Below are 21,782 nucleotides of genomic sequence, written 5' to 3'. Positions count from 1 at the left end.
GGGAGTGAATTATCAGAAAATGGTCAGAAACACAAAAAAGTTCTGTTGTGCACTGACCCAAAAGTTGTAGTTGGCAAGAATTAAATTACATGAGTGAATTCCATGATCAGCAGGAGGCATTTCTCATCTTGTTTGTGATTCGCCTTTGCCCCTCTCTCTTCTAATACCAACACTGTCAGACTGTAATACATGTGGTTTAGTCTCTTATTGCAGTGTACAACAGAGTAAAAGTTCAGAATATAATAGACACAATGAAAGACAACAGTTCTTTTAAAAAAATAATTAACGATGGTTGTTTTTAGAGTGCTGCATGAATGAGTCTTTTTGCATGTTGCACTCACTTGTGCTGGAGTCAGTGGGTTTTCTAATATTCTATTTTTAACTTAGTCTCATTTACCACTTGTTAACAACTATCATATAAAAGACTATTGATTTTGTCGATAACCATCACATTGCACTTGAAATGTGACCTCTCTGTTTGTCAGCGCGTGTCTGGATCTTTTATTTTTGCGTCCTCTTTTAATTGCCCTAAACCAAATTGCCTCCATGTGTTGAAAAATACTCCCTTTTTTTGTTAAGGGAACCAGAGTCATACTAATTTCGGAGCCGGCCTAAAAATATTTTTTTATCTCTAGAGTACTGTCGTCAACATAATAAACAGAACAATTTTCCTCACATTAAAAACATCTACACACAATTATTGTTGGTGAGTCATTTTTGTGGGGTCAAGTTTTTCATTTTTTATTCATTTTTCAAGCCAATGGTTTGAACTCTATCCGCAAATGGATTGTGGATAAGATGGGTTTTTTTTAAATCTGTGGATTTACACTTCTAATCATTCTTCTTTCCTACTTTCATTGTTATTTTTCCAAAAACTCCAAATAAGACAACACAGTGTATAATTTGCTTTTCAAAAAATATACTTTAATACAGACATGTTTATAACCAGCGTGCATCTATGACCTTTAAACCCATGTAAATAAAACTCAAGACAGAAGTACTCATGACACAAAAAATTACAGCATAACAAGTCTTGACATGCCTTTGTAAGTACAATACAACAGACGGGCAGGGTTGCTTGATATTCAGGGTAAGGAGGTGAGAAATAGGAGCTTTAACCCATCTATACATGTAGGAAGTGTTCGGCCCCTTTATCAGCATGCAGCACAGTCTGTTTTCCTTGCACATTGGCAGCTTTGTTTGATTTATATCCTGTCTGATCTTCAAGGTGAAGTCATTGCTGCCAAAAGCCCCAAAGCACCTACTGTATCTACAACGAGACGAGTGAATGTATGTGTGAAGGTGCTGGGGAGGCTGGGAAAATGCAACTTTCTGATAAGGAAGTGTGAGGACACTTGATCACGAACTTGGATTTTTTTATGACACAGCAGTACATAGTAGGGGGACATTAGTTTAAGTCTGCATTACTGTGGTTGTCCATTGTCCAGCAAGACATCTTCAGGCCATGTCATATACATATGAGCCAACAACATACATTTCATTTCAAGATTTAAAAGATTTGTGCTGCTGGTTGCTTGTCTTTGTTGAACCTCGGCCCACACAGAAAGCTGGACTGTGACTGTAGGGGCTGTATTGATGGGCTGCAACGTTGACATCTTTTGTCTTTTCTGTCTCTGTGCTGCTGCTCATTTTTGGATGAAGTCGTTGGCTCAGTGGGAAATCTGCAACCACAGGATTCCTTGTCTGGGCTCATACCTTATCCATCAATAACCCCATGTAAAATCTACATTTGTGACATGACACTTAATGGACCTCACAGCAGAGGTTAAGAGTACAAGCCACATTTCATTGTCAGTTTTATGTTTGTTTTTTTCACATCTATTGATTGGTCGCATGTATTACATATTTTGTGTTTGTCAGCAGCACAAGGAAACACATGAAGTGTCTGCAGATTCTGCCTTAACATGTTGTATTTATACCAAACACTCATCTAATAACCTCTTGTTTATCCATTTGGAAATTTAATATAAACGACATTCATTCATTTTTGTAGGGAGGTGCCACAGTGTGAGCAAGCAGTTGACATCTTACTCTCTCACAGAGAACCAGAAAAGAACAGCTTTTGTCCAAAGTCATGTTTTTGGCCATCTTATTCATGTTAATCTAAAGCTAATGGCAAAACTTAATTTAACCTCATACACTGTGTACTTCCTGGAAACGGTGATGTCAATATTTGACAGTGAAAATATCGACCCACAGCTTTGCTCACTCTACTTAAAAAAAACAGTTTGACTTTCTTGTTTGTACCACTTTAAAGGTCCAGTGTGTAAGATTTAGGTGAAAGGGAACTATTGGCAGAAATTTAATGTAGAAAAATTCTCATGAAGTTTTCACTAGTTTGTTTCATCTAAATTGTATGAATTGTAGTAATTGTAGCAGAAAAGGTCCTTTATATTTAAATACTTTATATTTACATCGAGGGGACCCTCTCTACGGAGGCCGCCATGTTTTTTACATTAGTCCAGACTGGACAAACTAAACATCTTTTGAGTTTTTATGAAAATTAAAGGCTACCACAGTTTCTTTTCATGTTTGGAAGGAGAGGGTGAGGTGAGGGGTGTTCAGCTGCAACATGCAATTTCAACACTAGATATCACTAAATTCTACACACTGTACCTTTATGTGATAATGAAAATAACATCTCCATCTGATGTATCCTTTTCTTGGCAGTCATTTACAAAAATGTAACCACCACCTTGGGGGTCCCTAAGATGGGAGGCCACGACAGCGACCGTTGAGGATGGTAAGTTTCCAGTGTTTCTCATTTCACACATACACAATTGCAAAGTGAATATTGCAGGTCAGTGTTCACCAAAGTTGAACGCCACATGAAGCCATGTTACGATTTCCTTCACCACAGGAAACAAATGTTTTATTCACCTCCTCACTTGCACAGATTGGGAGTGAACGACAGGTATATGTCCACCACTGAAACATTTGCGTATGTGCGGCCTTTATGAATACACCATCAGGAAATATCCACTGCATGTTGCTATACTTGTTATGGCAGAATGCAAATGGAGGCACAGACTATTCACTGTTTCAGCTGAGTAGGTAGCTTGTTACCTGCTAATGACATGGCGTTAAAAGGACAAGTGAGCTTGAACCACACTGTGAGTGTACAGCTGTAAAACCAAAGAGGAACTCATCCTTTTACAAAAGCATTCAGCAATTACTAAAATAAAATGATAAGTGCATGTTCCAAAAATGTCAAAAACATGTCGTTTTCATATTAAAAACAAAGCAACAACATCAATGAAAAATTAGCTCTTAATTCTGGTTAACACACCTGTGAGATACAAGATACAACTTGGCAGTTGTCTTCAACCATGGCCTCAAGTTGTTATGCTTCACAGGCATTAGGCATCACATTTAGTTTGACACAGATGCATTGATGCTCAAAGATGCCGAATGTCACCTCTACCAGACGGACTGGCATGACATGATTACAACACACACTTAGTTCATCGCAGACAGACACCATAGTGTTACGTTTTCAACACAGAGAATCGCTGTGCAGCATAGAGAATACAACAAATATCCAGTAATAGTCAACAAACATGCACCACAAAGTCAAGAAGAAGACATTTTACAAGTCACTGCTACATCTACTGTAGCCAACAGTGAAGTGTTCAACTGTGTGACCATAGTTAGCTTTTATATTGCTGTTGACCAGTTGGTGGGAATACTCATTGCTTTTGCACATGGCTGCATTGCTTGCTACACTTGTGCTGAGATATTTATTGGTGCTTTATCATCTTCACAGTGCCTTCAGAGAGCTTATTGTAATAAAGGCAGGGAACTGCAATCTGTGTGTGTTCATGTGTTTGTGTTGTGCTGTGCTACTTAGTTGTGTGAATGTTTGTGTGTTTGTTTATCCCCTGCTGGCACTTCATAAATATGTTGTCCGACTACATCTGCAAAAGAGACAACAGGAGACTGGCATCTCGAAGTCCCATTGACCATCTTCACTAAAGATGAAAGCTTTGACACAAACTAGTCCACGCGGGATAAAGTAAAGTAAAAGTATCCAAATTCAGAAAGGCCGCTCTGTCCTCTTGACGAGCAGAGATGAATGAGGATGCGCTGCCAAAGTACTGAAACAGCATAGAAAAACAACGCTTTCTCTGCAAGCGCCATCACAGAGCTTCAAAGGAGAAGGCGAGGACGAGATGAAAGGCTGGATGCATTGTGGTTTTTGAAAAAACCACTGGCTAGCCCTATACTAACTGATGTCAAGGTTTGCATTTTTAGCAGTCTCTCTTTTTTTCACGAGGATATGAAGGCTGATTCTATCAAGTCGAATCAAGTGTCCTCTGATGTTACACACGGGCAGGTTTGTAATGATGGTCACGAGAACATTCAAGTTATTCTCTAATATTATGACAGAAGCGTGTCCAGCAAGCAAATATTTACATCGATAACTTGCGTTTCTGTTGGTACGTCTCCTTCATGTCCTAGCTGTTGTCCCTTTTTTAGTCAAACTTTGAACAAACAACTGAAACATGCGAGAGCACAAAACTCTTCTTTTATGTTAAGTCTCCGTCCTTAATTACTTTTTCGAGTGACATTTAAAAAAATGTTCTAGAATCATCCACTTTGAAAAACTTTCAAGAGCTGACTCTGCTTTGCACTGTCCATCTCCCCAAGTTCTGTAACTGTCCGAACAGTTTCGGAAACACACTGTATCTAAATAGCAGATGGTAACTATGGGCTCTCAGGATCAGAGGACAGTAAGAGAACGCCTATTGGGTGTGTTACATTGGACACACTTTGTTCTCTGGGATGGGCAGCTGGGCAAACGAGCCGCAGTCGGTCGGGGAATCGTCAGACCTGGGTGATGCAGTGCCGCTCAAGGGGATGCGGGCTGCGATTGCTGACATTTCTCCCGTTTGACTCTCTGCTGTAATTCCTGGTCGCTCAGAAGTCTGGTTCATGTTGCTGTTGGGTATCGTCCCCATGCCAGTGAAGAGCTGGATTAGGCACTTCCGGAACTGGGCAGAAAAACATATGGATTATGAACAGTGAGATTGAAACAAGATTTAAATAATTTATGATTGCAATATTTAAGGTATCATATTCAAAGCACAAGAAACAGTTTTAGCTACTCAAAACTGGAGCTTATGCGTCTGTGCTTCTATACTGCTACCAGAATCTGAAACACTTCCAAAACTGCTGAAAATGTATGCACACACACACACACACACACACACACACACACACAAACACACACACACACACACACACACACACACACACACACACACACACACATATCAACACTGATCACCACATAATGATCAATACTTTTCTTAATGAGAGAAATTTATCAGCTTTTCCTGCTCACTCTTTTCCTGTCACAAACACACAAACACACACACAAACAATGTCATCAGACACTTGTTACATCAGACCGGGGAAAAACAACAGAATTTATAAACTTGGGTAATGTATGGAGAGCCAGAGAAGACAGAGGGGTGCGCTCAGTTTGGCTCGATTCGGTTGGCTGTGCGCAGCGCGAATGATAGTAATTTACTGCTTCTCTCTGTGTCACTGACAGAGCCAGTAAAAACTGTAAAATATGATTTTTTTACAAACATGTTCTAAACATGAAAAGACCCAAAATGACATTGGTTACCCAATCACTGTAACCAAATTTGTCCAAAACTTTTTCATCCATATAAACGGTTGTTTTTCTATATCCGTGATCTGCTTTCTACTGTATTAAAATACTTTATATATAAAAAATTATTTTTGGCACTGGTATAGGATTGGAACTCAGTATTTGCCGATATGCTAAGTCCAGGTATAGGAATGTGTATCAGGAAGGGAAAAATGATACCAGAACATCTTTAGTCTGGGCATTAAGCGTGCAGAGCTTTGATCAACCCAGGTGATCATTTTGTCCCAGTGTGTAAAACCTGTCTGCACTGATGCCCAAATTTCCAGTTTTCAAACTAACTTCTGCTCCTTAAAAAAGAAAAAGAAATTCACAAATCATAAGTGACTATATTACACAACGTGTAATTGTGTCCTCTCAATAGGCAGTGACGATGATGCCCTGTCTGTAGCTGTTCTTGGAAGAACACAGCCATTGTCAACTGGTCCTCACTAATAGCCCCACAATCATTTGTTTCCACATTACTTTTAATCTAAAACACACTAATTGACCTTTTTCTGTGCTGAAGTTCCCACTCTGTGAAGCCCCGGGGAGAAATCCTGATTCCTGACCCTTAGTGACCTGTCTAATTTAACATGCCAGCTTCCTAACTGCTCCCCTCAAGCCAGTAATCATTTTCAAAGTGTTGCATTAACTCCTCTATCACCCTCATGAAAAAAGCGTTAGTACTAGTTCTAAAAAAGCTGTGCTGTTGGACCACATCAGAAATCAGATGTGCCGGAGTAGAGGTGGATTGAAAGGTTTGTTGTGATAGAGACAAGTATCTGCCTTTTTAGCTGTTGTTACCCAGTAGCAGGAAATCAGTTTCATATAAAAATCTATTTATTTACTTTCTAAGAATTTCTTTATTTTGTCACATGCTTCATATTTAGGTGTTTTGCATCTGTTGATGTTGATCAGAAAGTGAAGCACCAGGGATTCTAATCCTTACTTGACATGGGTTTTAAAGAACACTATAAATGGTAAACTGGGTTTAAAAGGGCTCCTCACCTTTGACCTTTTGACCCAGGAAATCCTCAGAGGCTGTCTACGTTTAACATTGCTACTACTACTAAGTAGCTGTGCTCATGCATCATCGCAATCTCCTGATACCCTGGTTCCCCTCACTGTTATGTCACTGGGAGGCCCTGTTCAGACCTGACCGCAACATCCGTCTCAAGTGATCTGATCACAAATGGACAACTGAAGTGTAATGCCAGGTATGAAGAGGGCCAGAGAGAAAGGAGTATTGCAATCAAGCAGTAGCGATTAGGTGACCTCCATGAGCACCAGCAGGGGCTCTGTATAACCCAGAATCCATCCTTATTTACATCCAGTGGATGTCTTAGTGGATGACCCATTTAAAAGTGAGTGCAGCTCAGAAGTGGGGCAGTCAGATGGACATGCAGACTCTGTGCAGCTCCCTGGCAATAGGGGTTTTATTTGGGCAGTTTGCCAAGCACATACACAGTACATGTACTGTAGCTGAAAATAGATCACTTTAAATGTACTGTGGGAAAGTCTCATAGAGAGTCATGTTCATCATAACTGGCTCTGACAGTTAGAATGTATAGAATCCTATTGAAAAAAATAAAACCAGACATGAACAATGAAAACTTGCCACTGACAGTGGAGCAATGTGCAAATGGCGAGAAATTCATGTGAACATGAAAAGGTCATTAACAACTTGGAGGAGACTTCAGCAGGGTTTCGTGTGAACTTTGAACGATGGCTCCATACTGCAGCGAACGGTAAAGTAAAACTGATGTGACATCTGTAAATTGGACACAGCATGTTTACCAGACACAACAACAGCACTAAGTCGGTGAGTTTTCGAGGAGCAGGCAGACCTGCAGGGCATCACAGTTTTGCTTGAGGACACTGGGAGCTCTATTTCACACAAGGACTTTTTGGCTGTGGAGCACTGAGTGACTGTTTGCACGAGTATCACTCTGTGCATCTTGATACTCTTCTACACCAAAATCAGCAATTATACACAACTTTTTATTAATTGCATGTAACCCCCCCTAAAAAACTCCTTCCCCATTGCCAGTAGAGGAGTCATTTGTTTTGTTTTTCCTCCAGTACGTTATGTGTGTCACCACAGCATCAAAAACTGAGGCGCTCTCTCATCTCTCAAATTACCGAATCCCCTGTATGTGTCTCATGCTATCATTGCCGATCAGAGCTGGAACCGATAAAAACCTGTGTCTACTGCAGAGTCATTTTAACCAGGAGTGAATGCCCATTGTATCCATTTCAATTGCAGACAAAAGCCAGATGTTAGTCTTAACTACATAAGCAAGATGTTGGTTTTAGTTGTTTGACTTGAGGAAGTGTATGAAATGTACAAATAGTAAAAATAAATGATTCTCCTTTTTACTGGGGACCCCCTAAAACCCCTCACACCCTCAGCGGTCCCCAGACCCCACATTGAGAACTGCTGGCCTACAGTACATAATTTATACTCCTACCAGAGCATCCGTGATCACCATTGGGAGGCAAGTTTCAGCTCATAGTAGAGAAAATAATTACATTTATTCTATATGACGAATAATTCCCAACTCCCCAAATAATTGCACTGTGGTTACATGATCAAAAGTGACTCAAATGGAATCTAGAAACAAATGGAGAGAGCTTTTTATCTTTGCACAGTCAACAATGATTACCCAGAGCGTGAGTCTCACTAACACAGAGACAAAGACGAGACGGTGTAATGTAAAATTAAACAGTGATGGCGAGAGATAAAATGTCAGCATGTGCCCTTTCACATACCATAGGCAGCTAATGTATTTTTTAACAATGAAGTCATGGATAGTTTTACCTTATTCACACACTGTGTAATATTTAAAGACAGACCAACAGCCAACATAACAAAACAAAAAGAAAAGAAAAAAACAACGTTACAGTATTCTGCAGCAGCTTTCATCTGCTGCACACATGCTGTGATGTGTCTCAACCGTGGCAGAGGAGGGATTTCGCCACCTTCCATCTACTCTGCTGAATCCAGACTTATACCGAACTGAGCACACAAGGTCCTAGTGCGGACTGAAATAAAAGTTACCTGTTTGTTCATGAAGACGTAGATGATTGGGTTGTAGACAGCGGCTGTCTTGGAAAAGAAGGCAGGGATGGAGGCCAGCCTGGGATCGAGTTGGATGGTGGGATGAGCTGTGACCAGGATAGCGAAGGCTGCATACGGCGTCCAGCCCACCATGAATGCAACGATCATGACCACCACCATTCGGGTCACCTGTCGCTCCGGCTTCTTGGCGCTGGCCAGACGACCATGAGACACCTGGAAGAAACACTAAACCATGACTATCCCTAGAGCACTTTCTAACTTACTCAACACAGGTCTTAGGATTCAACAAATAAAGGCTTTTAAAGGCTGACACGACATTAAATATCCATCTCTCAATCTATTTACTCCATAAAACTGTCTATATTTGGAACTCATACGTCAAGAACTATTCATCTTATCAGCTTCACACTAAAAAAGGAATGCAGTGTCTAATTTGGTAGGATTTGGACACACATAATAATATGATTTGAATAAACAGACGACCAGGGCTCTGTACCAGCGGCACATATGACTCATCAATGCAAGTGACGTTCACCACAACCACAACAACTGATTCCCCAGTTCAGTTTTGAGCCTTTGCAACTGCTCTTTTAAATGAAGAATAGGTCCTTACATCTATCTTATTTTTATTCTTTTATTTAATATTTCTGTACAACATAAATGTCATATTCTTTGACACCTTTGTGTCGGGTATTATCAGTGTCTTTAAATCTATATTCTAGTATAGCCACTCAAATAAAAGACATGATTATGTGAAGAGCTTATAATCAATGCAGCTGATTTAGATGTTTACAGCCTATTGTCTGCATTGCTTCTTCAGTCTAAAGCTGCTTTTCATACAACTTGAATGGAAGTTTTTCTGCCAGACTGCAAACTAGTGTCAGTGTAACGCAGGCTGCTTAACAACACGGCCACCAGCGGCAAAGTGTCTGTGCACCACTGGATTTGAGTTATAAACCATGACGGCGTATTTCAGTCAATGCAGGCCAAATGTACAGCAGATAGACTGGTTGTAATGAAGGTATAAATGGCTTTAAGGCTAAATGTGGCATTAGAAACCGAGCAGAGGAGGACTCACACACAGAACAAAATCCAGACTGCATATATATATAATACAGAGCTGCAAAGACAGTAAAGAAATGTGCAAGACTGAAAACGTTTCTGTCCATGTTGGACTTTCCTCAGTGCAGAGTGAGACATGCAGCCACTGGTTCACAATTACCACAGGTCACAGAAAACTCAGACAAATGCTGGTATACATACATACAGTGATGGAAATGAGCCTAACTGGTGCAGACAGACAATAACAAAGAGTGACAGAGAACACCTCATGTCCAATTCTTCATTGCAGCCACTAGGGTGGAGTGTTTTAAGGTAAAAAATATATCTACACCCACCTTGGAGTAGAATTTGATTAAAATTACCCCCACAACATTTGAGTAACTTCATATCAATGCACTAATTGTAATTGTGCCTTCTTTGATCTCCAATTTAGAGTTATTTGCTGCTATTATTGCATTTTTTTCTGCTTAAATTGAATTTAGAATGAAACATTTGCACTACTTGCACTCAGCACATTTTTCACTGTCTGCAGCTCTGCCACATGTGATATATAAACATGTGAAATCCAGACTACAGTCTGAATCCTTTTCTTTGTTCTTTGTTTGAGTCCTCTTCTGCTCCGAACTGTTTATTGTCTGTCCACTTCACCAGAAGAGAAGACATGTGTGGAACAATTAACAAGTTGAAACTCAACCAAAGCCTACCGTTAAAATGTAGCAAGTAACATGTTCCTTATGACTTTTTATTTTGCAGTTTTCGATTAAAATGAAAAACTCAGAAAAGATTTATTAAAGCATGTGAGACAGAGGTTATGCCTCTTTTATATGTCTTGCATTGTAAACATTAAAATCTTACACTCTGGTTTTCTTAATCATCATATTTTGATATCTAATCATTATATAATTTGATATAAAGCCTCGGGTCATAAATAGTCTAGTCACTACTCTGTGATGAACAGTGTTGTCCAGGGACGGGCAGAGATAACAGTGTGAGGTGTTGTTATCCCCTGGACTATAAACGGGGGAACATAACAGGTGTCCGCAGGTAAAGTAGCCACCATCGCCCTAAAAAACCCATCCAATATCCATGAGCTCTTCACACTAAAAGCTCAATTTTAGCCAGACCAATGATTTTCTGCTTTTAAACAGCCACTGACATCGAGGAAGAGTGAATTTACTAAGAGGAAAACACTACAGAGCCACTCTCTAAATTTTAATTTGTTGATAAAGCTCCTTGTGAACCTCTCAGTCCACCTAATTAACTAGACAGGTATTCATAGAGGACTGAGCCGAAGCCAAACAGTCCTGTATGTCTAGGTTAAGGGAAAATAAAGGAAAAAAACATCATAGACACCTGAGAAACAAACTCTCTGCACTTAAGTGTAATGGTTTCCTCTCTGGCCTTACGCCCCATCCCTCCACCACGTTTGGTGCAAATCAGTTCAGCACTTTTTGCAAAATCCTGCTGAAAGTTACACAAACATCTTTGGTGGAGGTAACGACAGGGCTGAATTGATTTGCTCAATTCTGCTGAGGAGATGATGCTTTTGTTGACCGCACATCGACACAGACGTCGGCTCTGATTGACAAATACTCTCTTGATACGTCATTAACACACCCTCTCACTTTCTGTGAATTCTCCAGATAATCTCCTGCTGTTTTATCACAGTTCATTCGAAACATTATCCAGAGTTCTAACTAGGGGGCTGGGAGGAGAAGCTCTGGAGAATGTCCACAGCCTCTCCCTCGGACATTTGTGCTCTCACATCAACCCCCCCAGAGAATGCTAGTGCATGTCTGAAAGCAGCTTATGGGTCCATTTATAGCAGGTCGCAAGAAAATTTGCATTTTGGTTCAAATTAAAGGTTGTTTTAATTTTTTCCCATTTGGATCTCCAGCCTTCCAACAATCATAAAACAGACCTTATGTCGCATTTAATGGCTCTGATGTGCAGTCTGTGAATTTATTTTGACCATCAATGAACATTTGGTCTCCTCTAGCAGATATTAGGGAGAATGAAAATGAAAACCAGTAAACTCACGAGAAGAGCTGCATTTTTTTTCTTTATTCCATTTGTCAGCTGCAGCTATTTAGTATTTCAAATCCACGTGACTGTAAAAGCATATAGTCTTATGAAGTAAACTGTAGGAATGTGTTTGAGGGAGAACTGACCTTCCTGAGCTTGCGGAGGAGTTTCCCGTAGCAGAAGAATATCACTCCGAGAGGGAAAATGAAACAGGTAGTGAAGAAAGTGATGATGTAGCTGTGAGCCGTCATGTTGGTTGAGTACCTGGTCAGACAAAGGCAAAAACAGGGTGACAGTCACTTTGGGGGGATTTAAAATTGATCGACCATAACACAACACAGATCTTAATGAATAATGTTTAGGAAAACAGAAATGTAGCCTTCTGACTTGTCTTCTCTTGATTTTGATGAGGACGTTTTGATCAAGTTGCATAAGATCAATACCAAAAGTGGTTATCAGTCCCATAATGTCCCAGCTATGAAATGTCATTTTGACATTCAGAGGCTTTTATCTGGCTGGAGAGAAGGATGACAGCTTTGCACCTAATTTGAGCTTAATTTGACAAGGGAAAGTTGACAGCTGAGACAAATATCTGTGGCACAATTAGGGGCCCGAGGCCTGTAATTTAGTCTAATTATGTAATTTCCATGACAATACCTACAATCGTCAAATAAAACAAGCCCCCAGATTAATTTTGTAAGGGAGCACCAGTGTGTGTGTGTGTGTGTGTGTGTGTCATGCATGTGTGCACGTTTATCTTTGTTGAACCAGGGAAGTGTGGCTGAACACACATTTATGATGCTTCTGTTCACACTTCATTTTGTCATGGGTCACATATGTGAAATAATTATTATTATTATTAGAAATAATGAGTAATTATTTTATCAGTTTGTTCAAAAGTACTAAACTAAAACAAAACATCCAGGTGAGTATACAGGATTTTACTGTTCTTGTTCTTGTTTTTGTGGACATTTGTGTTTTTAAACCAGAAGTAACCCGATGTGGAGTAGCAGGGGATGAGAGTGAGGACCCTGCATGCCCACCTACACCTGTGAGCTGCTAGCTGTCAAGGCACCACATGCATTGGGGTGTTGATACAATGTGATTTGATTCTGAATGGAACCATCATTTACTAAATGAACATCATGCTGAAGAAATCTCAAAATTAGAGATTGAGACCATAAACTATTCATGAAAATGTTTACTGACGCTATGAATCAGGTGAGAACTTGAGTCCCTTTCTCATCAATTTCTATCGAAACTGACCTTTTGCCACCAGCGGAGTTGCTCTCTGTTGATCATTTGACAGAACACACATTTCAGGCACATGAGAGTTGGCTTCACTTTCCGGACCTGGAGTCTATACATTTGTTTTTAATTTAAGTCCACAGTCTATGGCCAGAACATGAGCTCATTCTAATCACACCCTTTATATTCTCTTTTTTTTTTTTAATGATTATAGTATTTCTGTGGCAATCTGAGGCCACTTTATTTCTCTGCTCTCTTAAATGTGCAGTAAAATCTTTTCCAACTCCAAAGAATAGTTGAAATTAATGGTTGCCTTCATCACTTGATACACTTTTTTCCCCAGCTGTCACGTTTGACAAGGTGAATAACATGAACCTGTCCCGACGAATCTGTCAGAACAATTCCCAGAAAATATAATTAGTTTAAAGAAGAAGTCTTCCCACCACCAACTGCTGTGCCCCCCGTTCAACAACTTCCCACATGACTGAGGGAATCTGCTCATTTACACTGCAGAGCTCAGAACTGCTTCACATCTCAAGGTCAACACAACACCGGAGTTTACCAGGTCTTTTTTATACTATCACCAGGAGCCTGCAAATTGTAAAATGTTTAAATCCAACACAGTACTTTTATTTATTCTCAGTCATCCAGCTCATGGTGTTTCTAAGTGTGATCTTGAACACGTTTCACCTCCTCTGTTCCGTAGCAGATCCCACCCCAGGCAGCTTAACACCCATTTGTACTACAACTCATGTGACCCTAACAACTCACATGTGATCTCGATCCACTGCCCTGCACGTCACATGCACAGCAGGGTTTGTTTTTTTCCCTCAAAAGGAAATCTCTGTATTTAACTGCTTTCATCCTTCACTCATTTCTCTTCTCACTGGTCTCCCTGTCACTGCCTCGGACTGGAGGCAATAGAGGCACCTTATACACACACACAGAAATGAGCGTCCGTATGTACAATCATTCCAGTTTGTCACACATGGACTTTCATCAAGGTCTCGACTCATCTCAGGGACGATGAAAGCAAAGAGGAAGCATCTGACACAGCACAGGATCCAAATAGTTCTTACCTTTTAATAAACGTTTCTACTGTTAAGGACTAAGAACATATTTTCCCTTTGTCAAAAAAAACTAGAATGGCACGCAGCAGGCCCAATAGTCTCCTTATGAAACCACATTTAAATTCACTAGATCTGGATTTTATTTAGAGCAGAACAAAATCTCACAAACTCATAAATATCTGTCCCTTAAACATGCCTAAACCCATGAATCCATGAATTATTCTTTGAGAAATCAATGAAAATGTTAAAACTTCCACCAAGGTGCGTGATAATCTGTCCAGTAGTTTATGCTAATCCTGCTATATATGTATATATATATATATATATATATATATTGTTGCACTTAAATGGCACTTATATTGTAGCACTTTGTAGTTTGGCTTTTTAAGAGGTATATTGTACTTACATGATTCTTGTTGTTCTGGGCTTGTCCCCTCATGGTTGATGCACTCATTGTAAGTCACTTTGGATAAAAGTGTCAGCTAAATGAAATGTAATGTAACGTAATCAAGATCTGTGTAATGATTATAATGTTGGTTAAAGTTAATTCACAAATTTTAAGTTACCCTGCAAACCAAGTTATTATTAGACAAGTGAATAAATCACAGAATGACGCAGGTAAGCTAATGTTGATGTTATCTCAGTAAATCAATCTGCTGAAATCACACTAAGGCCAAACCACTTCATTACACTACAGTTGATGTAATTTTTAGTAAACAGTGTAGCTATTTTTTGTGTTCATAGAAGATTGGTAGGAATGAGTGCAGGTTTGTTGCAGCTCAGTCTTTAATTTGAATTATTCCAGGTAATAGAATTTCATTGAACATGGAAATGACTACAGCTTCTGTTCTACAACGATCTAACGACACACACTTAGTGGCTTTGTAAAAAGCAAGTTTGTGACCTTTAAAAAAAAAAAAAAAGATTAAAAAGTGTTTATCTGATTACTTAATACAATGGAATCATGGAAAAGATGGTGACAGCCTGATCTTAGAAGACCTTAATACTATAAATGAATTATGTTAAAATAAGACAGAACTAAAATAACATTTTATTGTTGTTGACGAAACTGAATCAGAATAAATTTAATTGATGCCACATTTTTTTATATTGAATCAAAATCATGTGTGAAAGTTAACACTGCATGACCTCCAGACTCCACTGTATTAAACCACAGCTTCCATTTGGCTTCACACGTGCTGCCAGTTGTTTTTTCCCTTTCGTCATTATGGATTTCTTATATATAAAGTGCAGCTCCAGGGTTTTGAAATGACAATTTTCATCTGTGTTTTTGTAAGAAATATCTTACACGATAGCAGGAAGGGGATTGAAAGAGAGTCAACTGTACACTGGTGGTGATTGTATCCCAACCCCTCAACAAGGACGCAGCCACCTCCTGACAATCCACTGACACCAACTCCACCATGTACAATCCCTCCAGTTGTGCTCTTTAGGATTCAGGAGTGGTCCTGTGCTGCATATTCACATGTAGCCTGTGCTAACATGATGCACACAAATGAGGCATTTAAAATGCATCAGTTTGTGAGTGTGGCTACGCTCCTCACGCACCTGTGCTGGCTGAGCCCTGTTAACCAAATGTTTTCTGACAGAGCTCATGCTGTGTGCAGCCAGAGGTGGAGCGGGTCATCTATGAGATCACACATGTATCTCCATAAGGTGATCTCTTAATTGTATTGTCTGGAGCATTCGTTCCCCTTCTGTATGCTTCATTCGAGTAATGGCCCCTTTAGAGGGCTTGAGGCCAACTCTCAGCCCCCTATCTGCAGGACTTTGATCAAAGCAGCTAAATAGCATTACCCAGATGGCACCCTGAGGGCCAAGGTTACAGCCGACTGGTTTCTTGACTCTGTCCATGAGACACATTTACACAGTTTGAGCTAATACAGTTGAAGCAACATTGTATATCTGAGCCACACTGAGGCTCAGTGCAGAATGTCTATGACCTTAATCTGTTTGTGTGTGAGGTGTGTGTGGAGGGAAATAATGAAGGCAGGGCTCTTCTGGGTTAAAGGTTGGGTGAAGCACCAGGGTTAAATAAAGTTAGTCCGGTATAAACATGGCAATAGACAAATAGATGAGCTTAATGTTGGCACTGATTTTACAAAGAGTGGATCACTTGATCAATTCCTAGATCATAACAGAATAATGCAATTTCCATCACTGCTCATTTTAGAAAGGTCATCACCAGGAAACATGTTCAAGCAGATAATGACTCATCGCTGCTTCGAGCAGCTATTGGTGGTGCAGTGGTGGATGTAAGATTCTTCTAAATCAAGGGCAATAAAAGGAGCACAATTTAAACAGAGGGGCCAATTGGGTGCACATTTAATTCATTCCTCATGTACTGTTAGCTCTAGCTTTGAGCAAAGCCACACATCATTGTGTATATATATTGAAATGTGTCCCTTGTATGAGCACATTGTGTACTTGAGAAAATAAAAATTCTTTACGCATTGTCATATATACTGTGACTAGTTTATTAAAAAAAGACTACTGACTGCACAGGGACACTTCAGGGGCCAATCAGATTTCAGCTGGGGCTAGGGCCCCTCTGGCCTTGCCCTTGGGTGTGCCCCTGGGTAGCACTAGCGACATGGCTACAGCGATCAGCAGACTGCTGTCCAAAGCAAGACACAACTGAGAATTTGATTTAGTGACATTGACCTCAGTGCTATGATTAAATCTTCCTGTTCTGTTAATACAAAGGCAGATTCTGTAGCTTTTAATTCTGGAAGAAATAAGGTCAGTTAATGTCAGCCAAGCCAGATACTTTACGGTGGACCATAAAAGAAATCTATTCATAGTTTTTACCATTCCTGTCAGTCTCTGCCCTCCCTCTCTGAGTGTCTCTTATAAGATGTGTGTGTGAGAGCAGGCTGCAGGTGCGTTCTGGGACTGGGCTCAGAAAGATAGGAAAGCAAAACTTTGCTTCAGAATAAATGTTTTAACTATTTGTTTCTCCATCAGGACACAATTTAAGATAAAAAAATGAACTAAAGTTTCTGCCATTTGGATGATGTGACCCATAAATCCTGAAGACTCATTTTCTCACTTACTCCTTGTGGTATTGAGCCATGGGGACAATTTTCTGCCAGGATTTTGAGAATTAGGAATATTGTTGCTCTGGTACGTGTGCAGCCACCTCAATACAATAAAGGTGAACAGAATTTTGTTTGTGCTGATCAAGGCAATAAAAATGACGCCTGAAAAATTCCACAGCAATGTGTCTTTCCAGAAACAATACCCCGGCTGAAATCAATAACCCACAAACATGATATCACTTCTGTGGTCTGAAGTTTCATACAGTCATTGATCTTAGTGGGTTACAGAGATATAGGAAAAGATGTTCTTACCAGTCAGGCTCACAGGTTGTTCCAATCTTGCTCACGGTGTATCTGTTCCAGCCCAGCACAGGAGGGAAGGTCCAGATGAAGGAGAAGGTCCAGACGAACAGCAGACCAAGGATGGCGTGCTTCGCTTGCAGCCGGATGTTCCCCAGGGGGCGGCAGATCACGAAAAACCGCTCGAAGGACAGAACGGACAGGGACCACAGGGCTACGATCCCTGAGGCAAACAGCAAGAGGTGAGTGTGTAGAGACTCAGTGGGACAAAAGCAGCAGGAGACACACACCTTAGCTTTTAGTAGCTATGAAAATCACTGCTGTCTTTTTATTTGTCCCCACACAGTAATACGCCTATAGACTATTCTTTCCTGTCTTAAGCCAGAATGTGTGTTATTGCATCTCACGTTTATTATTGATCTAGTGTCTGCCCCCCAGCTCCATTATGGGATGTTCATGGATGGCAAATAAAATTTAAACCAAAACTGCTGTTTTTGTTTTAGACTCAATCTGATCTTTGTAGACAAAACTGGCCATCCTGCAACACACCCCTCCCTTTAGGTTTCACTGTATTAATCAGTAAAGGTGCATGTAAGCAAGTGAAAAACAGAGAGTATCTAAATAAATATTATTTTATTATAAATATAATTATATTATTAATATGACAATATTCTAACCCTGAGCATCATGGGGAGGAGCTCAGCGTTAGATTTTTTTAATTCAAAGTGATGACCTGACAAACACAGCTATCAATTGGAGGGACTTAACCACTCCAAGATCCCTAAACACATATGCCTCACCGAAGTGACCTATTGATAATAGATTAGCAAGGATTTCCTGACCCTGATTTATCATATCAGTAGGTTTCTTTTCAAGCCGCAACCACTTCTCATCCTAATGACAAAATATGATCTGCGTTGCTGTGCGCCGCAGCCGCTCTTTGGCTTGACGCATTTGGTTTTTTCCACTTCTTGAATCATTCATAACTATGCTTGCTGGGGCGGTAATTCAGTGAGTGCACCACCAGGATCCACCATGAGAAATCCCATACTTGTGTCAATGTGCTTAGATTCATTCTGTGTCAGGGGGTTACAGTTGTCCTTCTCTGGCATCTGCATGGAAAGTCAATAACATGTGATATATGGCCTCAGTTGATACAAACTGTAACGGCACAAATGCCACAAGTTATTGAAAGTGACTAACTTTTTGCAAATGAAAATAATTTGATCATATTTTCATAGAATAGGAAACTAATCATATTCTCCTGAGCATCTCACATAAATGAATATAAATTATGGTCTATCTGCCAATTTGACGTAATAAAAACATCCTGTGACTTCCTGTGTCATTCTCCATTCTCTACTTGTCCAAGATGCCAAAATAGGATCGCCCAAACCTTGTTACCAAATCCAATAATGAGCCCGTTTGCCCTGACATAAACAAGGGTCTCTCTTCATACTGGAGGTTACTAGATCCCACAGTGAGGAAGCCTTCATTCTGTCTGAAATGGAGTTTGGGTGGAGGCTGTGAAAGCAATCCACTGACTTAGTTGAATGTTATTGGCCGTCATGGTGCTGGTAACATACTTAGTAGCAAGTCAAGCAGCGCAGTGTGTGAGGAGGCTTCATGAGCCACACTGCTGCTTACATCTGCCGCGAATGTGAATTTGAATTCTGCCTTAAAGACTCAATGGGCTTTGTGACTGATCCTGAGCTCCGGCTTTTACACAGACAATGGCAGCGCAACAGCAAACATCAGGCAGGCATGAAAAATCTGATACAGGAACTCTGCAGCGTGGACTTCCAGAAGTTAAAAATCAGAGACTACATCCACTGTTATCCTTCCAACTTAGAACATTAATGTCCATCACCTTAACCCTCAAGCCCTGGTTTCACTTTCCCATATGCTAATACTATTACAATTACAGAGCTGCATTGTGGGGAATCAGTTTTAAAGTGTGCAACTGGAAAAGATTTACAAAGTTTATTCTATTGCTGATTAAACAAGAAAGTTTAACACTGGAAAAAGCTTCATTCATATTTAGTTTTTGCTGCTCACATTGTGGATTTTATTTCATTCTAAAAGTCTGACTTCAATTTCTAGTGTGTTGCATACATTTCTAAGAAACTGATCCCCAGTCAGTTTTTTCCATTTTGACAACAGCTGCAGTTGGACAGATTTGTCCTTTCTATGTCCCCTACCTGTCAGATGTTCCTATTTATGAACAGATGTTTAAGTCAGCTGTGATGGAAGCCTGGTGATGTGCCATGTGGGGATGTATTTAATCTTACATCTTTGCAATCAGCCATGCATTGGGGTGAAAAGTTGTAAAACCCTACCGAAGAAAGTCACAGCAAACCCCTCCAGGACGCAAGCCCACTTCCCCAGGAAGAAATAACCCCTGGAGTTCGTCAGGAAACTTATTACTCCACCGGTGAGGGAGACCAGAAAGTCAGCGATGGCCAGGTTCACTATGATGTAGTTCAGGGGCTGTCTGAGCTGCTTGAACTTGAAGGTGACGAACATGACGAGGAAGTTTTCGCTCAGGGACAGCGAGGTGACCACGAACATGAGCACCGCCAGGATGGTGAAGTTCCACGGCGCGATGTTCTTGATGGGTCCATTGAAGGGGTCGTCGGTGGCGGGGAGTTCCGCGGCCACGGTGTAGGACACTGCGTTCACTGACAGGCTCAGAGTATCCATCGTCCACGTCCCCGGACTGTCGGCTACTTGCTTGATGACCCTAACCGAGAGACAAGCCCGTCTGCGCTCGTGGCTTCATACCAACAACTTCACGTGGAGTCACTCGCAGGGATCCGCGCTCACTGCTCTGTGCGCCGCGGAGCATCCTGTGCGCAGCGGGACTCTTCTTTCACTAACTTCTGCTGTGGAAATCCGCCTCGGCCGAAGTGCATGATGGAGACAGAGAGAGATGTGACAGAAATCCCAAGCCCAGCTGTTGGAAAGCGGGAGTGTGGTCTACCTGTGAGAGCGGAGCTGCGGAGGATCGAGCCCACGCTGCGGGGCGCGGAGCAGGCGATGTGTTGGAGGGCGCTGGCAGCAAAGTGCATGAATGACCGATCAGTGGATCCTTGGAAGCTCTTATATACTCTGCTGCTCCGGCATCACCGCCACGCGTCCTGTTTCGCGTGCGCATCACTGCCTGAAACATATGCATCCAAGTGTCCGGGCTTGGCGCGCGCACGCATGGCTACACCCGCCAGGTTAAAGCTGTGACCGATCCCACTCTGTGTTTTTTTTTTTACCACGAATCAATAATAACCGTCAAGTCAAGTGAGTCTGTCTGTAGGCATAACACACTGGCACCCGGTGGATTTATCTTACCAATGCGCAATCATAAAACATGCGTAAATAGACGCATGGTTGGCCGATTGGTGGATTCATCAACATGAAGTCCACCATGTAGTTGCCATTCTGAACCTGGCTTTTTGTTTGTCCTGTGTTAATGCTCTGGAGCTACTTCAGAATTATTCCTTGTCATTAGTGAGTCCTCCTCGAACAGTTCTACAATACACTGTCACTTTTTATTGTTAGTGTGCTGGACATCCTGTGCACATCTTTTTATAAACAGTCTGGTGCAGAGTGAAGTTAGAAAACGTTGTGTTCATCCTATCTGGTTTATGTTTTTCATAAAATGAAACTTAATTTGCTTTATTACTTTATCACGTGTATAGTTCATCTATAATTTCAAATGATTTAATCAACTGGTGTCCATACTTCGCATGTCAATTAAAAGCAAACAAGAGTTCAACCTACACAACAGGCTGAGCTTTGATTCTAGACTTGACGCCTTACTACAGCAAACATGCCACTGTATCCACCTGCTCACCAACAGTCCAATACACTCTATAAGAGATAAACTTTACAACACAAAAAATAACCTAAATTGAATCCAGAATGTCCCAGTGTCACCAGATAGCAGAGAGGAAAAGAAAGAGTAACAGCATCGCCTCGTAGGCGGTTGTGACCCTGAGCCATTAAAAGTAGCTCAAAAGTTGATCAAGAGCTACGAGCTGAATGTTGCAGGGATAGTTGTGACGCACGGTGAAGCTGCAACTGACTGATTTTGCTTTCATCCAGATGTGTTTCAATAATCCTATTTTTCGCTTAAAGCCACAGCCTGGGGATTCAAAAGGACCAGAAGTTTCGAAAGGAGTTAAAATTTGGTTCCTCTTTCAAGTTCACTTCGAGTCAGAACTTGCAGGTCAAGTCCGCGCAGAACTTCTCCT

The 21,782-nt window shown here is 40.8% G+C and overlaps 1 protein-coding gene across 1 annotated transcript; it reads right to left on the bottom strand.

Moving 5' to 3' along the window:
* Positions 1–907: 907 nt before the first annotated feature.
* Positions 908–20,789, bottom strand: valopa (vertebrate ancient long opsin a). The gene is made up of 5 exons (XM_020090210.2): positions 19,872–20,789; positions 17,545–17,755; positions 11,999–12,116; positions 8,745–8,978; positions 908–5,015 (listed from the first exon to the last, which is right to left on the bottom strand). Exons 1-5 carry the CDS (start codon positions 20,233–20,235, stop codon positions 4,779–4,781), a joined length of 1,164 nt encoding a protein of 387 aa, XP_019945769.1. The 5' UTR covers positions 20,236–20,789; the 3' UTR covers positions 908–4,778.
* Positions 20,790–21,782: the final 993 nt, after the last annotated feature.

The sequence above is a fragment of the Paralichthys olivaceus genome, chromosome 14, assembly GCF_024713975.1.
Source record: "Paralichthys olivaceus isolate ysfri-2021 chromosome 14, ASM2471397v2, whole genome shotgun sequence".
Taxonomy (NCBI): Eukaryota; Metazoa; Chordata; class Actinopteri; order Pleuronectiformes; family Paralichthyidae; genus Paralichthys; species Paralichthys olivaceus.
Note: the sequence above shows the minus strand (reverse complement) of the source record. Positions and strands in the feature narration are given on the sequence as shown.